Below are 22,482 nucleotides of genomic sequence, written 5' to 3'. Positions count from 1 at the left end.
ATTTAGAAAATCGTGAATCAGTTCAGTAGGTTTCCTGTAGGCTGTGACTACAGGAGGTAACAGGTTTTAAAAGTGACAAATGATAAAGACTTGAATAAAAGTTAGTGGTCAAACTTTATATGATATTTGATACAAAAAAAGGTACATAAAAAGAAATCTGAAATAAGTGCAGGATACAAGAATACATGAGTTTAATTATAAAAAATACTTCAATGAACCTCGTGGATAGATCCCAGCGTGCAGTTTTAGGATAATAATTATAAGAAGTCATATAAATAGGTATGTACAGTGTGTGAACTAAATCAAAGTAACAATGTCCAAGCTTATTTTCCAAGTGAAATTCCAGCATATTTTACCTTTGTTTTGTAGGGTTTTCTTTATACCACAAGGGGGCACTATCACAACACTGAGTAACAAACTTCCACTTTGGTAACATCTCCAGCAACACACTGGGTGCACTGCAAGGACTTCAGTCAAGAACAGTGAACACTTTGCTCTTGCTCTTGTATTTTAACAGTATAATCTTTTGGTGCCTTTTAGCAGTCCTTAATAGTCCAATATCTGCCCGCTAATTTCAATTAGACATGCCTTTGGTCATTCCATTTCCCAAAAAGAAAAGCAACCACAGTTATGTCCTTGATGTCTGCTAACAAGCACTGCTCATTCAGTCTCTTCCATTTGCTTCTTATTCAAGCCTGCCTTCACAATCTGATAGACCTGTAGTAGAACATCCATCAGTGTGGCATTCAGTTAGACAGGAAGTCAATATTGGCCCGAACGGTGCGGTTCGTCGCCATGTCGATGGCCATCACCTTGATCTCCGTGTCCCCGAACTGCATGGTGGTGCGGATCTCCCTCCGCTCGGATGTGGCGATCCCGTTGTTCCCGGCGGCAGCAGCGCCCGCCTGGGGCTCGGGATCGGGCAGATCCAGGGTGATGGCCCCACACTTCCTGACCCCTGGGTCGCTGATGTAGGTGACGTCGTCGCTGATGCTACAGTAGATGTTGATGATGATCTTGCGCTGGCCGACCCTGGCCGGCGTGTAGCTCCGACGCACCACCTCCCCGAGCGCCACCGACTGGTCCACAGCCACAAACCTGTCCAGGATGTCCGTGCACCAGTCGCGGCCGTCCTTGACCAGCAGCTTCTCCCGTGGGTGTCTGCCCTCCACGAAGCGGTTGAGGACCCCGACGCCGTAGGTGAGCGGGCAGCGGCGGACGCGCACCACCGTGGGGTCCAGGCCGAAGAGCACGGCGCCCTTCAGGATTGTCAGGCCCACGTCCTGCGGGATGATGATGCGACAGTTCCGGCCCAGGGCATTCTGAGCCGCCCGCTGCAGCATGGGTGACTCGGCGAAGCCGCCCACCAGAAAGAGGAAGCGCACGCCCTGGACTTCCTGTTTCTGCATAAGCTCCTCTGTGGGAAAGGGTGGAGAAGGAGAGGGTCAGGAAGGTCATGGAGCTCTGGCAGGTTGGACTCAAGGCTTAGAGAGAGGTTCTTTCCTTAAGGCAGGATTCAGGGGGAATAACTACTAGAAAGACACCTATGAATTGGAACTTTTACAAAAGTTGTGTTCGAGATTAGCAAGAGATGCTATAAGCTTACAGAACATTCCTTTCAAGGCACTTCTCTCAGAAGATAAATCACAGTAGTGTGTGTTAATGAGGAGCCTTACCAATGTGTTTGATGATGTTATTGATGGTGGGTTGGAAGAGCTCGTTCATGGCTTCTGGAGTGAGCCTCAGCATTCCCTGACATGACCATTTCACAATGTTCATGCTAGAACAGAGAGAACCAGATTTCAGATTTGCACACCCTCGAGCAAGCTAGTGGCTTAGGATATCAACTTACAATATCGACTCATTTCAAGACTGAAATCCCCAAGTCTTTCTTTGAGTCAGACGTACAATAGGATAGAGAATGTATCTTTTCAAGAGCAATTACAGACAATGTTGGATACTGGATGGCATAACCCCTTATTCCACTTACTCCTTATTGCAGCAAGAGCCTGGCTAGGCCCTTTGACCTCACAGAGGAGAGCGTGTAAAGCACTAACTGATTTGGGACCTCATTCAGACCTCACACTTGACAGATTCCTCCCAAGAGATCTATTCACTCTGTAGGTCAGTGGTGTAGTCTACGTAATATGCAGGACTATGCAGTATACCCACTTAAAAAGCATCACTATCTCAGTATAACTCACTTTAAGTAGGCAAGGATATGTATTAACATTTGGGGTTGATCACATGTATTCCCAATACAACTAACTACTTCTTCACAGTATATCCACTACAGCTAACTAGACTACACCACTGCTGCAGGTCCTAAGGAATGCAATCTCATACACTGATTTTCTCACCACTCATAGGTGCTGTGTTAGTAAGTGTGCTTTTGGGGTATGGTGTTAGGATTTTGTGTGGTGGCCATGTTTCTACACTCAAATTAAAATACTGCAGTAAAACACTTTATTCACATGATCTCAACCCTTTAGTTACCGAGGGACTGAGTATTAGTAAAATATGTTTTAGCATTATGCAAAATGTTGTTAGTTTTCCGAAGTCTACAGAGGACATGTACCCATTTTGATTATTATGCAGTGTAACATCCAAGAAGCTACCATGCAAGTAAACTGCAAGTTACTTATCCATTAAAACAGGCATTTCTAGAGAAAAGTCATTGATGACTACCGCAGGTCTCTCATCATGACATGATTTTATGTATTAATGCATTTCATCCTTTCACAAATAAAGCTAACGAGTCCAAAATGCGACACAGAGGAAACAAATCTTTGCCGCGAGCTGCTCCAGATGTCAGGTTACGACAATTACCAACTGACAGATAACCCACGAGGTGAGAATATCCACCATGTACTGTCGTCAGCCAGTTCAAAATCCACAAATAGAAAATCATGTTCCACACCTTCAGGTCTCAACCTTTCTCATTTCTGGATAATTCTGGAAGAACACTTATCAAACAGCATGAGTTCAGTCAACTGTGCCCACAATTAAATACTCAAACCGTATGAATACTTGTTGAATGTTGAATGATTATCCAAATGATTCTGGAGGGACAGCTAAACTAAATTAGGTGTGTCCCCCAAAAGGGTGTAATGAACCTTATTAGAAATGGCCATGTTGGAATGAAATGGCCAAGATATCCGGCCTAAGCCTTACCCCTGCTCTTACTCTTTTTCAGCCAATGGCCTGCCTGCTTGATCTGTGATTAGACTAGGGGAAGTAATTTTGTCGATTTATATATAAAAAACACATTTGATAGACACATCTGGGTTTTGTATTATGCTCCCCTTAGTCTTAGCCCAGTTCAACGTCTTGTCCTGTGTGTTAATGAGTATTCCAGCTAGAACACGTTTTAGGTGCCTACTTGCTCTTGCGCAGGGCGGTCTCCACGCTCTGTCCTCGGTGCCTCTTGTAGAAGTCAATGAAGGAGAAGGGCAGGGAGATGTTGAGGCCGTTGGCCCGGCCTGGGGCAGCGGTGCGCTTGCGAGCCTCGAAGGCGATCATCAGGTCCACCCAGGCGGCAGGACGCTTGGCTTTGAAGCTCTCGATGAAGTCAGCCCCAAAGATCTGGCAGAGCAGGGCCTCAAAGGCCAGGTCCACCCCCACAGCACCATACGGACCGCCTTACAGCAGGGGGAATCAAGACCAGTATAGCGTTTAGCTTTTCATTGGGCATATGTTGTCCAAAGGTAAGATGGTGTCACACCGTAGACATTTATGAAATATTTATGAATATCAAGTTTTGCCCTTGATGTTCAATGCCAGAGTGGTGGGTCTCATTGTTATAATATGTTTCTCTCTGTGTTTGCTTCACAAATTATTATTGGGGTTAAGAGCACAGATTTTAGAGCAGAGCGCTAGAGGCATATTGTGGAGCTGCAACAACTGCTCCTTTTAAACCTGCTCCTTTTAACACTGCTGCTCAACCTTAATTGGACTCAGGCAATCTACATTATCCTTGCAAACGTCATTCCATCGCTTGAGGCCATAGATGAGGTGAAAATATTATGCCCTTGTGAACGTCAGCAATACAAGTGCACCACACCAATGGCTGATGACGTTGGATACAACAGAGGGCGCCGGTGGGAGGTCAACACACACACACACACACACACACACACACACACACAAACACAGGTGGAGGGGAGTCTCTTGGCTGCTGAGACACATACACACACACACACACACACACACAGGTGGAGGAGAGTCTCTCGGCTGCTGAGTCAGACAGTCACCTGAGGCTTTGTACAGCTCTTTCAGCGTCCCCTGCGGCTGCTCAATCTGGTGGACGGTCAAGTCCACTGTTCCCCCTCCGCAGTCTGCCACTATGTAGCGGTCACCTGCAACCAGCCACACACAGAGAGAGATAGACAGAGAGAAACTTCCATTAGCATATCTTGCAGTAAGTGAGAGGAGAGTAAAATCCATCGTGTGTATTGCGGAAGTGCTAACCGCCAACCCCCTCCCATGGCCATTCACTTGTGCGGTCAGGCCTGTGTAAACAGCCCCCGGGCCAGTTTATGATAACTGGCCAGATAAGACCCCAGACACAGGGCCACGGCCTCGTGTTTATGTCCACCGGCCACGAGGGCCACACCCAGTGAAAAATGGATGTAAGAGTGTGTGTGTGTGTGTGTGTGTGTGTGTGTGTGTGTGTGAGTGTGTGTGTGTGTGAGTGGGGGGGTGAATGAAGTGGTAGAAAACTGAGAAAGCTGTGGGATGAAATAAAGAGAAAAGGGAAGGCGGTGTTGGTTTATTTGGAGTGGAGACCTGGCCTGTCACAGTCTGTGTGTGTGTGTGTATGTGTTTGTGTGTGTGTGTGTGTGTGTGTGTGTGTGTGTGTATTTGTCTGGGCAGTGGGATGGAGAGGCATGGGCTGGGGGCTGAACCGGCGGTGGAGATCTATAGGCACTGCTGTTTCCGATGGATCATCTTGCCATGTTGGATTGCAGAGGGCCGTTAATGAGCTGGCATCGGCAGGAGGAGGAGGAGGAGGGGGCTGCTGGGGTTTGGAACTGGCCGGAGGATGGAAAACAAACAACAAGACGTGCTGTGTTTGGTTTCTCTCACTATCTCCCTATTTTACTCTTCATTTCTTTTTCTCCTGATTTCACTCTTTCTTTCTTTCCTTCTTCCTTTCTTTCTTTCTTTCTTTCTTTCTTTCTTTCTTTCTTTCTTTCTCTCTCTCTCTCTCACCCCTGTTCGCCTGTTCCCTTGTTCTCCCTTGCTTTATTTCTGTGATGGCAGGAAACATCTGGATTCGAAGGACTGATTATTTTGACCCTGGAGCTTGCCGAGCGGGTGAAGCTAACGCCGTAGGATTTATAAAAACATACACACACACACACACACACACACACACACAAAGGCACTCTCACACCCATCCACACACACATACTCACACAAACACATTTGTGGCCCTGCATGCTAAGTTTTGCAGCCAGTAAAAACATAAATGAAAGGTGGTGTGACTGCCCATAAAGACTGACCTGAAAATGTACACTGGAATTAAAATCACATAAAAGCATAAGCTGCTGGATAACGAGGGATCTCTCCAATTAGAAATGAAGAGAGAGAGAGAGAGATGACTGTAGGGAGTGGAGAACAGAGGGACCTTTATTTGCAGTGCCATTGTTGGATGATGTTCAGATTTCATATAGCTACAGGAAATGGTGCTGGCTTTATGTTAGACGTGTGTGTGTGTGTGTGTGTGTTCCCATGGGCCATTTTAAAATGGGCAGGCTTGCTGGGATTCAACTCTTGGCAGGCTTCCTTTGTGTTTCTTGTACGAGTGTCAAAAAAACACTTACTACATGTCCTTCTTAAAAACATGTAAATTCAGTTAGGCTGTGTATCTGTCCATCTCCATGGCAACTCGCCAATCTCTGTGGCGACCCACTCACCTGTCTGCATCTCCGACCACAGCTCCCCTGTCCCACTCTCCACCAGAAAGGTGCGGCTGTGTCTGGACCTCCTCAGCTGCTCCCTCGCTGAAACACACACACACACACACACACACACACACACACACACACACACACACACACACACACACACACACACACACACACACACACACACACACACACACACAGGTCTGGGGTCAGTTCCTCTTCACTCCCATGGAGTCAGAGGTTGGAGGAGCTGCAAATGCTGTGGTCAAGCCAGTAAAAGCAAGGAGTGAACCATCATAAAGCGTCCAGCACATGGGCCTAATTTACAACGACTACAACACGAAAGAGGAGATGAATCACCCGTAAATAAGCTAACACAACATTGGGAGTACTCTGGACATGCCCCCCTTTAGCGGAGGTTAAGCACCACTCCCGTAAAGCAAAAGCCCAACAGAGTTGAGAAATTAGCCGAGGTCAGAGAGACAATAAAAACAAACCAACTTCATCATCATCATCATCATCACATTCACAAGGCTCATTACAGTTGCCGCACACAGTGACCTAGCAGGAACTTGGATATGGTTGCGTCTCTGCGGCTGTGGAGTTCTAAGAGGCTGTTTTCTGAGGGTTCTGAGTGTTTTAGTTCCTCGGCTGTTAGAGTAGTGGCTGATAAACAAACCAGGAATCTGAATGTTTACACTCTTGAAAAGTGTCAGAAACTAGTACTGACACTGCCAAGCTGCTCCAAAACAACCTTCCTCTCCTTCTCTTCAACTTATTACAAACACGGATCCATCACAGTTGATTCTGGTGTATTTATTCATCAGCAAACAAGTTCACAGATCATTAGCCTCTCTCTGGGTAAAAGAACTGATGATGTTAGCATTGCTAGCATCCTATGAAATCCCTCCTCTTTCTCCACCGGCTATTTCTGCGCTAGCAGGGGCACTTTGTGCATATTCCAGACGAAGAACCCTTTGTTTGGCAAGACGTTGATTGATTCTCAGCGTTCTAAGTAGACCCTGTCATGGACGCTCTGTTGAGACAAGGCAGGCGGCCATTACTGATTGATTGCACTTTTTTGGAAGAGTGCCTGGCTGGTCTGGTCTGGCCTGGCGTACAGTTAGTAGGTAAAGCTGAGAGGGATTGGTGCCATTGGCCACTGTGGAGATTTTTTTTTGGGGGGGGGTGCAGCATCTGAACAGCATCTAGAGAGGGGGGTCGACCTGACTCCACTCTCACTGCTGCGTGCCAAACATTCAGCCACGCTCCCCTGCACTACTCTGCAAGGTCCCGGGGTCTGGAAACCATTTAGGCCACAGAAATCTAGGGTAGAAGGAAAGAAAAGACAGAAGAAAAACAGAGAGAAAGCAAGATCGAAAAAATTGAGAATTTGGAATGTTTTTTTTTTTTTTTTGTCCGTGTGACTTCACTACTGACGATCGGAGCAGGCAGAAGTTCAGGAATAGTGAGTTGATATAAGGGAGAGGAAGGCCTAAATATAGAAACAATGGGAAATGCTGAAAAGACAGAAGAGAAAGGGATACTGTGTGTGTGTGTGTGTGTGTGTGTGTGTGTGTGTGTGTGTGTGTGTGTGTGTGTGTGTGTGTGTGTGTGTGTGTGTGTGTGTGTGCGCGTGTCGTGTGTGTGTGTGTGTGCATGTGCCGTGTGTGGGTGTGAGAAACAGAGAAAAGAGGAGATGATGAGAGGCTGTGGAAAAGAGACAGAACACTCTAACATTCTTGGCACTCTGTTGGTGTGCAGCATGATGTGGCAGTGCATAGATCTCCATATGACCCCTCTCCTCTACAGGCCTGCTTATTAGAAATGATGAGAGAGAGAGAGAAAGAGACTGAGAATGGACAAAGGGAAAGGAGAGCAAGGCAAAGTCTGAATTTTTGGGGTAAGAAGTCTGGAGCCACGACCGTGACGGACATGTTTTATGAGAAACGAGAGGACTGACGGGAGTTGAAGTGTCGTTCATTCAAAACCGCATTTTCTCACTCGGCGGGGCTCAGGTCCTTATATGCTGCACACTCGAGAGAAAGAGAGAGAGAGAGAGAAACTTGAGGATTAACAGGGCGAGAGGGGGGTGAGATCATGGTCTCAGAGCACCTTGTTTCAATTACAGGCCTGTGTGTGTGTGCGCGTGTGTGTGTGTGTGTGTGTGTGTGCGTGCGTGCGTGACTGTATGCATTTCTTTGTGTATGTGTGTGCGTGTTATATGCATGACATGCAGACTAACAGCGTGGAGAGCTCTGGGCTGGCTCAGTTTTTGGTGCAGCTCTTCCACCCATTCAGAGACGGACAGAGAGAAAGAACGACGGACACATAGAGAAAGAATAATGACTGACAGATGAGGTCAGACACATTTAGGGCGTATTTAGGCCAAACCCTCTCAGGGTCACCCCATTCCTTATGGGAGAGTGACAAGACCCCCATCTCTTTCTCTCTCTCCCGCCTCTCTCTCTCTCTCTCTCTCTCTCTCTCTCTCTCTCTCTCTCTCTCTCTCTCTCTCTCTTTACATAAACACATGGTTTCTATTCTTCACATCTCTCTGATAGCCCCATAGCGTTATCTGAACTCTGCATAATGCCCATCTGCACACGCACGCACACACACACACACACACACACACAAACACACTTTGCATCAAAAGCCACAGGCCCCCCTAGAGAGATGAAAGCACTGCCTTCCCAAGGACAAGGGGTCCGCTCCCCATCCCATGGTAATTTCGAAACCGGAGAAACATTGTGGTTTTTCTGGGCTCCGGCTTTAAGGCAAAAGGGGATTGTTGAAGGAGAGAAAGAAAGGGAGAGAGGCAGGGAAACAGCGTTCTGGTACCTTGGCGAAAGCTCGAGTCAAAGAGGCGGGACCCGTCCAGGTCCATGCCGTTGGCCGTTGGTCGCTGGCTGAGGTCAATCATCTGGTGGAGGCGGAGCTTGCGGCAGTAGATGGAGGCAGCCTCGGGCTCCAGGGCGATGAGAAGCTGCTCAGGGGAGTCTGAAGACACCAGGCCAGCCTATGGGGGAGAGAGAGACACAGAGAGAGTAAGTGTGTGTGACAGCGTATCTGATTCTGATTTCACCAAAACATTTTCATTTAATAAAACAAATTAAATTGAGAGAGAAAGAAAGAGAGAGAAAACAAGTGGAAGAAAGTAAGGAGCAGCCAGAGAGAAAGAGGGGAAATGTAAATGTATGTGTGTGTGTGCCTATTATCATGTTTTATATTTATATTCTATGATTATGAATTTCACTGTTTCACTGCATTTCTAAGTTCCATCCTTTGGCAATATTACTTTCCAATTTGGGCTCACTTGAGAACAATTGGCCAAAAGAAAGAGGAACTTAGGAGTGTTTTTTTATCACCGCTTATCACTATGACATGGCAAATGAATGTGTTGTTTGTTCATTGTGTTTTAGCAACACCAGATCTCAACAACCATTCTAATAAAGCATAAACAAACAAACGAAAAAGAGAAATCAGATGGAACTTTTTCTATTGCTGTTTTGGTGGCAGCACACTTGATACACCAAGCTGTGATAACTGCAGATAGGGCCCATGTGAATTATGAGGATTAATTATAGTGTTGAATTAGTATGCGAGTGCTGCTGATTGGTTGTTCTGTCATGCCGTGATCTCTCCAAGGGGATGGTGAGGCCTGCTGAGGCATGATGGGAAGGTGGGAGAGAGGTGAAAGCACGGCATGATGGGAAGGTGAGAGAGAGGTGAAAGCACGGCATGCTGGGAAGGAAGGGGAGCGGTGAAAGCACGGCATACTGGTCAAACAGGAAGCAGCATGGCTCGATCCTGAACGCGGACAGGATAAAATAACCACCAATCAACAAACACAGACAGGGCGGGGCACTGTCCATCCAAGCTGGACCAGGGGCATCCGGGGGGAGGGGAGGGGGGAGGTCACCTTGTTTTTTCTCCCTGCCTCCACCCTACCTCTCTCTCTCTCTCTCTCTCTCTCTCTCTTTCTCTCTCTCTCTTTCTGTGTCGTTCACTGGTCCAGGAGTGGCTTCCTGTGTTTGTGTGCCGGTCTCTTACATTGTTCAGACTCTGATGACATCGCTGTAAGGAAATTCCGCCTCCCTCTACCCCCCCCCCCCCCCCACACACACACACACACACACACATCCATGTCTAAGCCAGTCAGTGTGTGTGTGTGTGTGTGTTTGTGATTTCTGACTATTTAATATGTACAGTTTTAAATTAAAAGTGGCAATCAAAGTGCATGGTTTTCTTTTGCCGGGTATTTGCCGATACAGGTGTGAAAAGAGGAGAAAAACTGCTTTATATTTTGATAAAGTCACTTCATCCATGATGTCATCAATAGTCAGCAGACCGGAAATACAGGACACTGCAGAAACCACCCTGAATTCCATGTCCATACACTCACATACTCAGAGACTCACCTCCACCCACATATCTCTCTCTCAGACACTCACACACACACACACACACTCATAATGGATGTCATGTATCTGTGGCGTCACAAACACTTTGCTCCATGTTCCCATTGATGTGAGTGGTGATTAGGGCTCCAGCATTCCTTTCCATGCACGCACACTTCCTGAAGTAGTCCTGGTAGTGTGTGTGTGTGTGTGTTTGTGTGTGTCCGTCTGTGCGTGTGTGCATATGTGTGCATGAGCGCAGGCACACGCATTGGGGCATGTGTATATGGTGTGTGTGTGTGTGTCTGTCCATGTGTGTCCGTGTGTGTCCGTGTGCATGTGTGCGCGTGCATGCGTGTGTGCACGCAAGCACACGCATTGGAGCATGTGTATATGTATATATGTGTTTGTGTGATTATGTGTTGATGTGTGAGTGTGTGTTGATGTGTGAGTGTGTGTTGATGTGTGAGAGTGTATATGGGCGTGTTTGCGAGTAGTGGAGTGAATGCTGGTTTTACGATCCCAGGCTTTATTGAGTGAGTATTTTATGGAGTGTGCTGTGGGTTATTTAGCAGCAGTCAACTGGCCTGAGTCACAGAGTAGGTCACAGTAGTATAGGTCATATCTCAAGCTCAAGCCTATGTGCTGCCATGCTGGATAGTGAATAGCAGAACATAGCTTACTGTATATTAGTGTTAATTGTTTATATAATTAATGTTGCAAATATTGTTCTATAAATATTTGCTGTTGAACTGCCATAAAATGTTTCTAATGCAGAGCTGATGCAGGAGAGTTCCTGAAACCTGACGGTTTGATGTTTTTCAAGTACTATCACAAATGTTAGGGTATTGTCCTATGAAGACTGCACTCTCTGGACTTGGTTTCAGAGAGTGTGTTCACTGTCCATGTCTAAATGTGGTGTGAGTGTTGTGGACGGCAGAGGTGGGCGGAGGTTGTGATTACCAGGTAGGCCGCCTCTCGCATGAACTGCTTGGCAGGCTGCCTCCACACGGCCGGCACGGTGATCACCCACCGCACCTCGTCCTCCTCCAGCGCTGCTGACCACACCTCCTTTACCTCCTGCATGATACACACACACACACACATGTGAAAACACAGTCACAGACAGCATTCAAATGTATCCCCTCACACACACACAAACAGTCTTCCTCTTTTGTACCTTTAAATATATTGGGATACGATGTTTTTACACCCACTCTGGCAGATCATTCTTCATTTTCATTTTTCAGATTCATCGCTCATACTCATACCTTTTTTGTCGTTTCTATGATTACGGTTATCGTATTTGTCACAGATATATATCTCCAGCCTACTCTCCCTCTACTATGAAACTGCATGTACTATTGAAGTGCATCTCTGCTCATGTCTGGATCCCATTATCACAGGCCTAGGCTGACCCCTGCGACCTCTCAGGGTTTTGGTCCGGACGTTTGTGTGGAAGTGAAGCACCCTTTTCTGTCGGTGTTTACCCCCAAGCCCTAGGGGCTACAGGAAATCAGGGAGGAGGAGGAGGAGGAGGAGGAGCAGAGGAACAGAGAGGTGGGGGGGGGGGAGGGTTCAGTGCTCAGGGGATCTCTGGGTTTGGCGTTCTGCCCTCTTGTGTCAGTCGTTCTCCATGTTCGGAGCACTTCGGCCGATTCTTGCGATAGAGCGGAAGGGAACGCTTGGGTTCTTTGGACAGATGCCCGTGGTTCTGTTCTTGTACTAGTTCTTTTTCTTCTTCTCTCAGTCTGTTTCTGTTCCTTCCTTCTCTCCATTTCTGGGTTTGTTTGAATATCTGCTCTGTGTCTCTGTCACTTTTTTTGACCAGGTTTTCTTCAATCTTTCTAAAACTCTCTTTATAGAAAGACAGATATCCACCAACCACCATAAACATCGTGTGAGGGTTTGCACATATATATGACATATTGCATATGCAATATACATGTGCAAACCCTCACACAATGTGTATGGTGGTTGGTGGATATCTGTCACGTGTGTGTGTGTGTGCACGTGCATGGTATTGTGTGGGTGGGTAGGCACCTTGAGGGCATGCTCCCTGAAGAACCTCAGCGCGTGGGCAAACACCTCGATGGCCCTCATCCTCCGACCACTCACTGCCTCCAGCTCCGTCTCCATGGTGAGGTCCTGTGGGAAAACGAGCAGAACCGCTGCAAAACCTTCCACACCCATTAGAATGCAGAGCAGGCCTGCAGAGCTCCCCACACGCCATGGCCAATGCAAAACTGCTCATCTGTCATCGCTGGCTGTTTTCATAGCTCAAAGAGGCTGCTGTTTTTTTATATCTCACACTGTTGTCTCTTATCTGAGAACATTTGCATTCAGCTCATTTATAAATTGTGATCTAAAGATCACCACCCCTTTCTATAATGTTATACAGTGTTTTGTAATGTAGTACAAAACATTAGCCTGACGAGCCAGACCCACGTTACATTTGCTGCCGCTAGGGTATGTCTAGATTTCTAGGCTAACAAAACATCTATTGAAAGAAAAAATGAAGTCCATGATGATGAACTGCTGATGTGCTACCTAAAGAATAGGTGGAGTACTTATAAATAGCTTTTTTTATTTCTAGTAAAATCTTGCTAGTAAAAACATGCTCAAGAGGACCAGCTCATTCTCAAGCAATATTGCACAAAAGTATACGACTAAAAGTCTACTTTAAGTGTCTTACTTACTCACTGGCGACAGTGGACCAGTTAATGCTCAAGGAATGTCAAAACAGCACATCTTTCTAGTATACTATTACAGTATCATTACAGAGCCTCTCACATACTTAAAGTAAATGACTTCAGGTGTATTTGAAGTCTGCCATTTTCCCCCTCCTCCTTTCCTGGACCCTGAGTGCTTACACTGGTGCTGTGGATCTTCATCTTGAACTTGTCGAAGTAGAGCCAGTGGCGGGCCTCCTCGGGGTCCAGGTCGTGGTAGCTGTCGCGTGCCGCAAAGCCGAAGCTGTGGAAGCGCAGCTCGGGCGTCACCAGCAGGCAGGTGGGGCTCTTCTGATTGGCCACGCCTGGGTCCCCACCTTCCCAGCGTCTAAGGCAGGAAAGGGGTACCGGTACATAGTGAGGTGAGTGCGGTCCACCATGATCATATGTTTATCTTCTCATTCCAGGCCTGATAACACTCTGCGTAAAGGAGCTCTCATCTAACATTTGTTAAATGTAAATACAAATACAAATACAAATACAAATACAAATACGGTACAAACATTGTAGTCAGTTGCTGCAAAATGAGGTAAGTGTTTGTTTTTGCATGTGTGTTTGTACAATGGTGTGTAAGTTTGAGTGTCTTTGGGTATACTAGAAGTGTCATCAACTAAGTCGAATATTAAAATCACTAGTCAGTGCTGCAGCCATGCAGCAATCAACTAGTCATGGACCAAATGGCTACACTCTAAATGGGCTAGACATTCCTATGTATGAAAGCTGTTGTTGTGTTGTGTTTGTGTGTCCATGACACCAGGTGATTACCTCATCATGTGGATGGACTCTGGGTCATCGGCGAAGCTGAAGGCATAGCCACTGGAGGTGGTGCCAAAGTCAATGGCCACCACCACGGAGAAGGGACGAGCCACGTGGGGCCTTAACTCTGCCCTCTGAGAGAGAGACAGAGACAGAGAGAGAGAGAGACAGATGACAGACAGACAGACAGACAGACAGAGAGACAGAGAGAGAGAGAAATACCAAGCGGCAGACAGGAATACATAATGAATGGGACGGGGAGGCAGACAGACAGCGAGTGAGATGAGATGTGAGTGAAAGGGCGGGCAGGGTTAGGAGATGGAGAAGGAGAGATAGGGAGAGAAAGGGAGGGACAGGGAGGAGAGGAGGAGGTGGTGGGTGGGGGGAGGGAAGGAAAAGACAGGTACGTAAAGGTTATCACTGACCCCGGATCTGTGTGTGTGGGTGTGGTTGTGTGCACTGGTACACTGCACTAGGCAGTGCCCTGGTACGGACATGAACTGACAGCAGGTCAAAGCTTTTGCTCATTTCTCTCCAAAAGTTTATGGATTCGTCATCAGGAAAATATGTCTCTGCATCCCACTTTCATGTGGATTCCCATGCCAGTTTGAGACACTGGGTGAGAGAGCAGACCCAAGTGGGTTTGCTATATATACACTACGCCTTTTAACCTCTTGTATCATTAGTCTTTTTCCAAGTTGTTTTCCCTTGGTGTTTTCTCCCAGATTACAGGTGTAGGTCCAGCTAATGGTGTGTCTGTAATGGGTGGATAATTAAAAACATGTGGAGAGCATGGTGTTTGTGAAATGTCCTTGAGAAAATGCAAAAAAAAAACAAAAGCTTAACAGAGATGGAGAATTTGGTGGAAAAAAACATTCATAAATCTAGCTGAGAGCCAGTTTGTGGGAGTTTTTCCCTGATCCACTCTTTCTTAGTAATCTGTGGTCTAAAAGCATCCCCAGTCTTGGCCACAGATTGCAGTGTGTGTGAACTAAATGGGATTGGGAGCAGACATGGCCGTGCCTAAGAGCCTATGTTAAATTCTAAGTAAAGGAGCATAATTATACATGTGTGAATCGCTGGCTATTACAAATGCTGCTGTTTGACGGTGCACGTATTGGTAATTTGGTACCGATAACAATGTAATAGTATATGGTGTGGCATAGGAGTAGCCAGTCTGAGCTTGAGTGTGTGTGTGTGTGTGTGTGTGTGTGTGTGTGTATGTGTGTGTGTGTGTGTGTATGTGTATGCATGTAATGTATGTATATGTATCTGTTGTGTCGTGTGTGTATATGTTTGTGTGTGTGTGTGTTTGTGTATGTGTGTGTGGGCCCTTACTGGAGAGGGTGATGGCGTGAGAGGGGCAATACTACAGTCATTTCTGGAAGGCGAGGGGGATCCTGATGGAGTAGACGAAACAGATCTGTTCTCACCTGAGAGAGAGAGAAATAGAAAGACCGAAAGAGAGAGAGAGAGGGAGAGAGGGTTGAGTGGTAGTTTATTGAGCATTCTTGACCTTTTATCTGCACAAAACGCATAAGCCTCCTGTCAGTGAGATGATCCATAAACATTTTTAGAAGGCCAACCCCAAAGAGCCTATCTAGAACATTCCAAGAGCTTTTTTCCAGAGGTAGAAGGGCATATGTCAGGCTGCTGTAGACTGTGTCATGAGGGTCTCTATCCTGTAAGCTTCAGTAAAAGTAAAGCCATGACAGCTTTGACATTCAGGGCCTTAAGGGTCCAGCTTATCATCGACCCTTGAAGGTCATGTTTCAAATACCTCACTGGTCCTGTTTTCTGGCAACAGTCACCCCTCCTATCCTGGTTACGGAGATCAAAATGAGCAACATGAATGAGTTTCCGTGCTGGCCGTACTTGTTTTGTTTACTCACTCTGCAAATTTGCTTGTTCTCATTTTTAGGAGCTACTTCCTGTAATTTCACCCTCACTCGCTGCTCCTTGGAGATTTTATGGAAGCCTTTCACTGACAGAGGTTTCCTTTTTGCTAGAGCTTTAAACTGATACATTCCAGCAGACTGGGAGGGATCATATGCATATCGAACTAGACACGGGTGACAGTCACAGACTCTTAATCTGATAAGCGTGTGTGGGACCTGTCATTGCATATCGCACAGTGCAAAAAAAAGCCTGTCACCACGGTAACACCCTGCCCTCTGATAGCTGCCATCCTCTTGGAACGGCAGCTTCCATTGGAGGGTGTTCCAAAAACTCCAGCCTTTGAGAATTCCTGCAGCGGAGCTTTTGACTTTGGCTAAAGTTCCATGGGTTAAAATGACCATGCCCTCTTTTGTATCAGACAATGTGGAATGTACAGGAACACGCAAATCAAAACACATGCACACACGCACACACACATACACTGAGTTTCCATGGAGAAGGTGGGGTGTCCTCTCAGGAATGATGGGAATGTTATCAGAACATGCTCATATTCCCAAGGGGAGGGAAAGAGTATAAGACCAACATGTTCACACCCCTGTCCAGTGGTCCAGCCATACTACATTCACATCATTAACCCCACAAACACCAGTAACCATCTGGTATTCCAGGGAGAGACAACTCAAGCTTCATAACATCATACTGCATCTCTGGCCAGCATGTAAAAATATACAGTTGTTTTTGTTCTTCGGTGCAGCCTGATTTAATATACAACCATCTCTTCTCTTAACTCTATACAGTGATCTGGACCTCTTATCTTAAGTGTTGGAATGTTCCGTTCTCACCTGGCACCTGTAGGGTGTTGTTGTTGCTGGGCTGCAGGACGGCTGCCATGGTGACAGGTGACAGGGCCTTGGCAGCCTAAAGGAGAGCACGCAAAGGTACATCAGCATTAACATCAAAGGGCATCGTACAGAACAGATGACAGTTACATTTACTGTACATTCACAGTCTGTAGGCATGTTCATTCAACACGCACAGCATCAAACAGCACAGGAGAGTGTGATGTGTTTTTGGTCTTTAAAGGCCAAGTCCTTAATTCTGAGCTGTTTTTTCCAATATACAGAATCAGAACTGTGCACGAACACCAAAGGGAATGCATACCATGGATTGCAAGAGTACCTTTTTTCACATTTTGAATTTCACATCATTTAATGAAAAGTGTTATGAATTATAATCAAGGCTGACACCTTTAAAATACAGCAGCAGAACCTGGGCCACTTAAATAACCTTTTTATACTTTAATGGCGCTGCAAGTGACTAATGTTTCAACACACAGCGTCGTCTTCAGAGTCAAACCCTTTAAAATAGACCTTGCTCTACCGGATTAATCCCAGGAGAGTTAATCATTCATGTCTGTGCTGACTGCACTGATCCAAAGCACTATACTGACCCAATCAAATCACCCGAGCAGAACCAGCACCTTTTGGCCAGGCCTCATCAAACTCAACCCCGTAGCCAATCCCATAATTCCCAGAACCCAAGAACAATCTGTCTGGGTGTTTATGACAACTAAAGATGGATGTGTTTGATTATCACTCGTTCTATCTCGCTCTCCGCAAACATTTCTTAGGGCAGTTTCCCGCCACCCAACAGCTGCAACAACACTCCAGAAGAGCCCTACGGAATGAGATACCCGACCGCATGTGCAAACACACATATACACACCACCAGGAAAGAAATCTTAAGATAATCAACGCACACCCGTTGTTAATCCACCTTCTCACCAGGGACTGGATGGAAAAATAAAATGGAAGTATGAGGTTGGCTCGGAGAAGTGTTCCCGAACTTCCAAGCCAAATTAAACGGATTCGGGGGCCACAAGTGTTACCTGACATTCTACTCTTCTCTGGCCTGGAATCCAGGTTCCATTTGGTGTATCTCATCAAGTCTTGCCGTTTAAAGACCTCACAGGCATGATGAAAGTGTAAACATCATGACTGAAGCCTTGTTTGTGTGTTTTGGAAAGCCTACACAGTTTAGGGCTGATTTTTACTGTGGTTGTCCTCTGAAATGCCAGCTGTAACAAAGACACTATGAGCTGGAGGAGATTGAAATAAAATGAGAATGCAAAGGACAGACATGAAACAAAACAGAGCCACATGTGGTTTAAATGTGCTGTCCTTTCTTTATGTGTGTGTGTTTGTGTGTTTCTATATTACTACATTTGGGTTGAAGTTTCTGTTTCCCATTCCATGATAAAAAAAAGAGAGAGAGAGGGGAAAAACACATTTGTCATGCAGTCTCGCCAAAAGCCCCACACACTTTCAACCCTCATTTTTATACTCTTTTGCGCTTTCTTTCCCCTAAAACTCCATCTTTCTCCACACCTCTCTCAATCACTCCACCTCTCACTGTATTGGCTGTGGAGCCACGCGACTAAAAACCAGGGATCAGTGGAATAAGCAGCCTGGCTCAACTGGCCTTCCCCTCGGGGATAAAAGAGTGAAAACAAGAAGAAAAGAAAAAAGAGAAAGAGAAAGAGTGAGTGAGTGACTAAGTGAGTGAGAGAGGAGAGAAAGTGGGAGAGAGTGAGAGGCGGGAGGGAAGCCTGCTGGACCCCTGTGATGCTTTGCAGAAGCTGGTTCTGATTCCCAGACCGGATTGGCATGGAGCCCTGAAGCTGGCTTGGGTTCAGCGTTGCCAGTGACACAAAGGAGCAAGGCATTCCACAAGCTACGCCCCACAGTGCCTGGATCAGCTCAAAGAAGTCGAGGGGGGTGCGGAGATGGAGGAAAGACTGCGGGGGGCAAATACAGTATGTGTGTGTGTGTGTGTGTGTGTGTGTGTGTGTGTGTGTGTGTGGCAGATTGAGAGAGATACAAACTTTTCCAAACCATTTACATTGCACCATCACAACCACAACCAAGCCACTGTACAAACACACCCACACACAGACACACACACACCCACACACACACAAACCCAACCACACACACACACACACAGTGGGACATTCACTTTCACTCAAGCCATGTTTGGTGCCCATTGAAAATGTGATTAACCCTTGGTGACTGAGTTGAAATAGCCATACTCCCTCTATTGAAGAGGACGAACCCACATGACACCATCTTAACAGAGACTGGCCTGTATACCTTTTTCTGCCTTAAAAGAATAAAAATAACCCATGTTGGAGAATGAAATATTCTTTCTTGGTCATCACAATTTTACCTCCCACAAGTTTCTGTTACACAGCGATTTTGTTCTATAAATTCACCAAAAGGACATCTTTATGTTAGTTCTCAAGGTCAAGAATGCATATGGATAACATTTATCATCAACACAAGCTCAGCTGTGTGGTAAATCAACACATCCACTATCTGCAGCAGCGGGTGCACAACTGTAGACCTTCTGTGTAGAAAAGCGACACTCACGGCATCGTTGCATGGTGATTGTATGTTGTGTTCATCACCACAGGAAAAGTGGCCCAGTGTTTTCCACTATCCAGTACTCCAAGAGTTTGCAATCAGCGCCTTCTTGCCTGCAGTGACCCTTGCACACAATAGGATGACATCACCGCACACTGGCGCATACAGTGCTGAAGGAAGAGGGGGCACACCCCTTAGCCTCTACCCCTTTCTCACGTGGGACTGTCCCGTGCTTCTTCAGGGGTGCAATACACACCCTCGCCAAAAGAAAACACACACAAACACACAACTTTTGTAATCAAAAGAGGACCTTATAAATGATTTATAATTGAAATGACATAGTATGAATTGGAATTTTTATGGACAGAACCCATGTCTCCGATATGAAAGTTGGTGGTGATTTTGACAGACAGCATTTTTCGATGCCACCTATAGGCTATTTTCTTTTACAGTGTCCAGGTTTTTATGAATCTGCTTTTAATACTTTTTGAATTTGAAAAAAGTTCAAAACAGGAACCCCTCTTCTAACCCTTCTACACCATTCTAAGTCAGTTTGCACCATCCACAAGTCCGGCACAGGTTTTCCGAACTGGGACAGAGACATCCCACTGACCTGACTTGAGGAAGGTGATTGACCGAGGAGTCTTTGACCACTTGGTGGTCTCAGGTCTTCTCTTACCCCAAGCCTAATTGCCATGGTATATCAGTCCTTGTCTAAGAGGTAGAGTCTGGTACATTCCAACTCGCAATTGCTCTAAACTCTGAGTGTGTTGACTCTCCACTCTTTCTTTTCAGGGATTAATTGGGTTAATAAGTATTTTCTGCAGCCAGTTACTGAGCTGTATCAGATGTGGGATAACACAGTTTTCTTCTTTTAAGCCCTGAATGATCATTGTGCTGTATGTACAAGTTGAGATAATGAGTGTTATAGTGGGTAAGTACAAATCATTCCAAATTAAGCTGGTGTCTTCTTCTGCAGTAACAGTACAAATGGAGTGGACACAGACTTGGACCATATGAATCATGGCCACACGTTATCAGAAGAGGCAAAGTTTGGCATGGCTTTGGTCTGTGTAGGGCGGCACCCCTGTTTGGTGACACTAGCTTGTCTCTCATTTCCCGTCAGTGTGCCAAAAACCAAAATAATCCACTCGTCTGTGTCCCTGAATACCTCTCTGGTGAGTTACTATGTGACTTTTAGACAGACTGATCTCTGACCTGTTGTAGGCTGCATATAGTATACCACAATGAGACTAGACAGACAAGTGTCACTAAAAGGAATTCAGGACAGATAATCTAGAAAGTGGGTGACCAAAGTGGAGATTCTGGTAAAGTGGTGAGTTTACTGATGGATGGGTGGAATGGTGTAAATACATAGTTGTGGTCAGTGAGTCAGAAACGGCAGTGTTGGGAGTGTGGGGTGGTTTTGGATGAACAAACCATCACAATGCTCAAACTTCACTCCCCAGCACGCAAAAAGGCAGTTGGGTGGGGGGCTGCTTTCACTGACCGACACGTGTCCTGTTCCCTGAGAGAGAGAGCTTTCCAGGGCTCCATTTCCTGTCTCCGCTAAAGCCCCCGGCCCACACCCCCAACCCCACCGACGTTCTCCTCCACTCTACCCCATATGCAGCTGGCTGCTTGCAAGCAACCCCCCCCCCTCAAGCTCATCTGAAATATACCCCTATACTTTCCCCCATTTGTGGAAGTGCGTTCATTCCAATATCTTTTCTATATACTCTATTTGCCCCAGTTATGAGCCTGCTTTGTGTGTGAGAGGCACCACACAAAAAGGGTTGCCTTTGTTTGACTCATAAACATTAGGCTTAAGAGTCTAATAGTGTCCATGGTTGCCCAATTGGAAATGTGGAGCTGTACATGGAGTTTGCTGCGGAGAGACACTGCCTGAAGACCAGCCAACCTGAATTGCTGAATTGAGATACTTGTTCAGTCAGCTCACAACCAAAATGAATTAATTAAAATCACTCCATATCTCAGTCTGGCTTTTAACTCATAATCAAGTAGAACAATGATACGCCACTCTTCAAAACCTACAGTAAGATGTGCATGCCACAGCCACACCCAAATTTACATGAGATTATACATGCACTCACAAAAGACATTGAACTGTATGTTCGGAGGAACATTTCTGTCATCGCACAGCAGTACACAGAAGTTGAGTGGCAGTTCCAGCGATACAAAGGATATCATGTTCCTCTGGCAACCCTTATTCCCACAGGAGTAAAGATGAAACTTAGTCAGAATGGAGTCGGGGTCCTGGCTTTCCCCTGTCCTCATGTCCAGAATTTGGGTTGCATAAAGACGACTCGAGAAAGACCTTGTTTCACTTCAAACAACTCAAGAAGCACACAACACCTGCACTCACATCACCATGGCAACATCATACACACCTTGTACATTTTTTTCCCCAGCACAGTGACAGCACACTACAGTATGCCTTTAACAACATCCATCAAGTCCATCAACTGACTCTTCACTCTCGTATTGAGTTTAATGCTCCTGTTCAGACAAGTGGTATCAACTTACCCGTTTGCTCCTTGAACAATGCTCTGGTGTTTCTCGAACAAAGTTAATCCGGGAGTTATAAGTCCGGCGGAGAGAGAGAGAGAGAGGCGAACTCAAGAGGATGCCTCTGCAGTCAGACGCACAGCGCAGACAGATGATGAACTTCCCAGCTGGAACTCTGAGCAGTGGTGCTCACAAAAGAAATCGTCACCGATTCAGAGAGATGTGGGGGGGGGGTGGAGTGGAGTTGGGGGGGGGGGGGGGGTTTGGCTGACAAAGAATTGAAAAAGGGAAAAAAAAAGACCCCCAGTGTTTCCAGTAGATTCCTAAAAGTCGGTGGCAAGTCGGTGTTGCATGAATCAGTGTGTGTTGGTCTCACAAGTGCTCCGTCCTGTGCAGGCAGTGTGAAGCTCCCAGTCGCTCCATTGCTCTGGAATGTCAGGGAGGAAAGACGTGATAGGTATACACACACACTCACACACACACACATCCACAAAGGCAACTCGATCAGGAGAGCTGTTACAGCATAGGGGGTGGGAGGGGAAGCTGACTTCATAGGGAACATGTTCTGTGTGTGTGTGTGTATGTGTGTGTGTGTGTGTGTGTGTGTGTGTGTGTCAAAGAGGGTGGGGAGAATGTGAAGTGGCAGCACTCTGATTAAGTCATCGTGAACCCCCTCCTTTCCTCCTTTTTCCTTCCCCTGCTCTCCACCCCCTGCATCTTATCGTTTCTTCTTCTTCCATCTCTCCGCCTCCTCCTGTTTGAAATCTTTTCTTTTTTCCTCTTTTCTCTTCCTCTGATTCATCTCTTCCTCCGTCTCCGTTTGACT

General features: G+C 46.2%; 1 protein-coding gene across 1 annotated transcript; it reads right to left on the bottom strand.

Annotated features, from left to right (window-relative positions):
• Window positions 1-95: 95 nt before the first annotated feature.
• hspa12b (heat shock protein 12B) lies at window positions 96-21,895 on the bottom strand. Its single transcript, XM_076289222.1, has 13 exons — window positions 21,675-21,895; window positions 16,545-16,620; window positions 15,142-15,236; window positions 13,813-13,937; window positions 13,189-13,375; window positions 12,359-12,463; window positions 11,279-11,395; window positions 8,757-8,934; window positions 5,922-6,008; window positions 4,254-4,358; window positions 3,383-3,641; window positions 1,677-1,780; window positions 96-1,417 (listed from the first exon to the last, which is right to left on the bottom strand). Exons 2-13 carry the CDS (start codon window positions 16,591-16,593, stop codon window positions 747-749), a joined length of 2,082 nt encoding a protein of 693 aa, XP_076145337.1. The 5' UTR covers window positions 16,594-16,620; window positions 21,675-21,895; the 3' UTR covers window positions 96-746.
• Window positions 21,896-22,482: the final 587 nt, after the last annotated feature.

The sequence above is a fragment of the Alosa pseudoharengus genome, unplaced genomic scaffold (assembly GCF_046254945.1).
Source record: "Alosa pseudoharengus isolate Yale_2024_CS ecotype anadromous, Long Island Sound unplaced genomic scaffold, YU_APseudo_1.1 YU_APseudo_1.1_scf_17, whole genome shotgun sequence".
NCBI classification, from domain to species: Eukaryota; Metazoa; Chordata; class Actinopteri; order Clupeiformes; family Clupeidae; genus Alosa; species Alosa pseudoharengus.
Note: the sequence above shows the minus strand (reverse complement) of the source record. Positions and strands in the feature narration are given on the sequence as shown.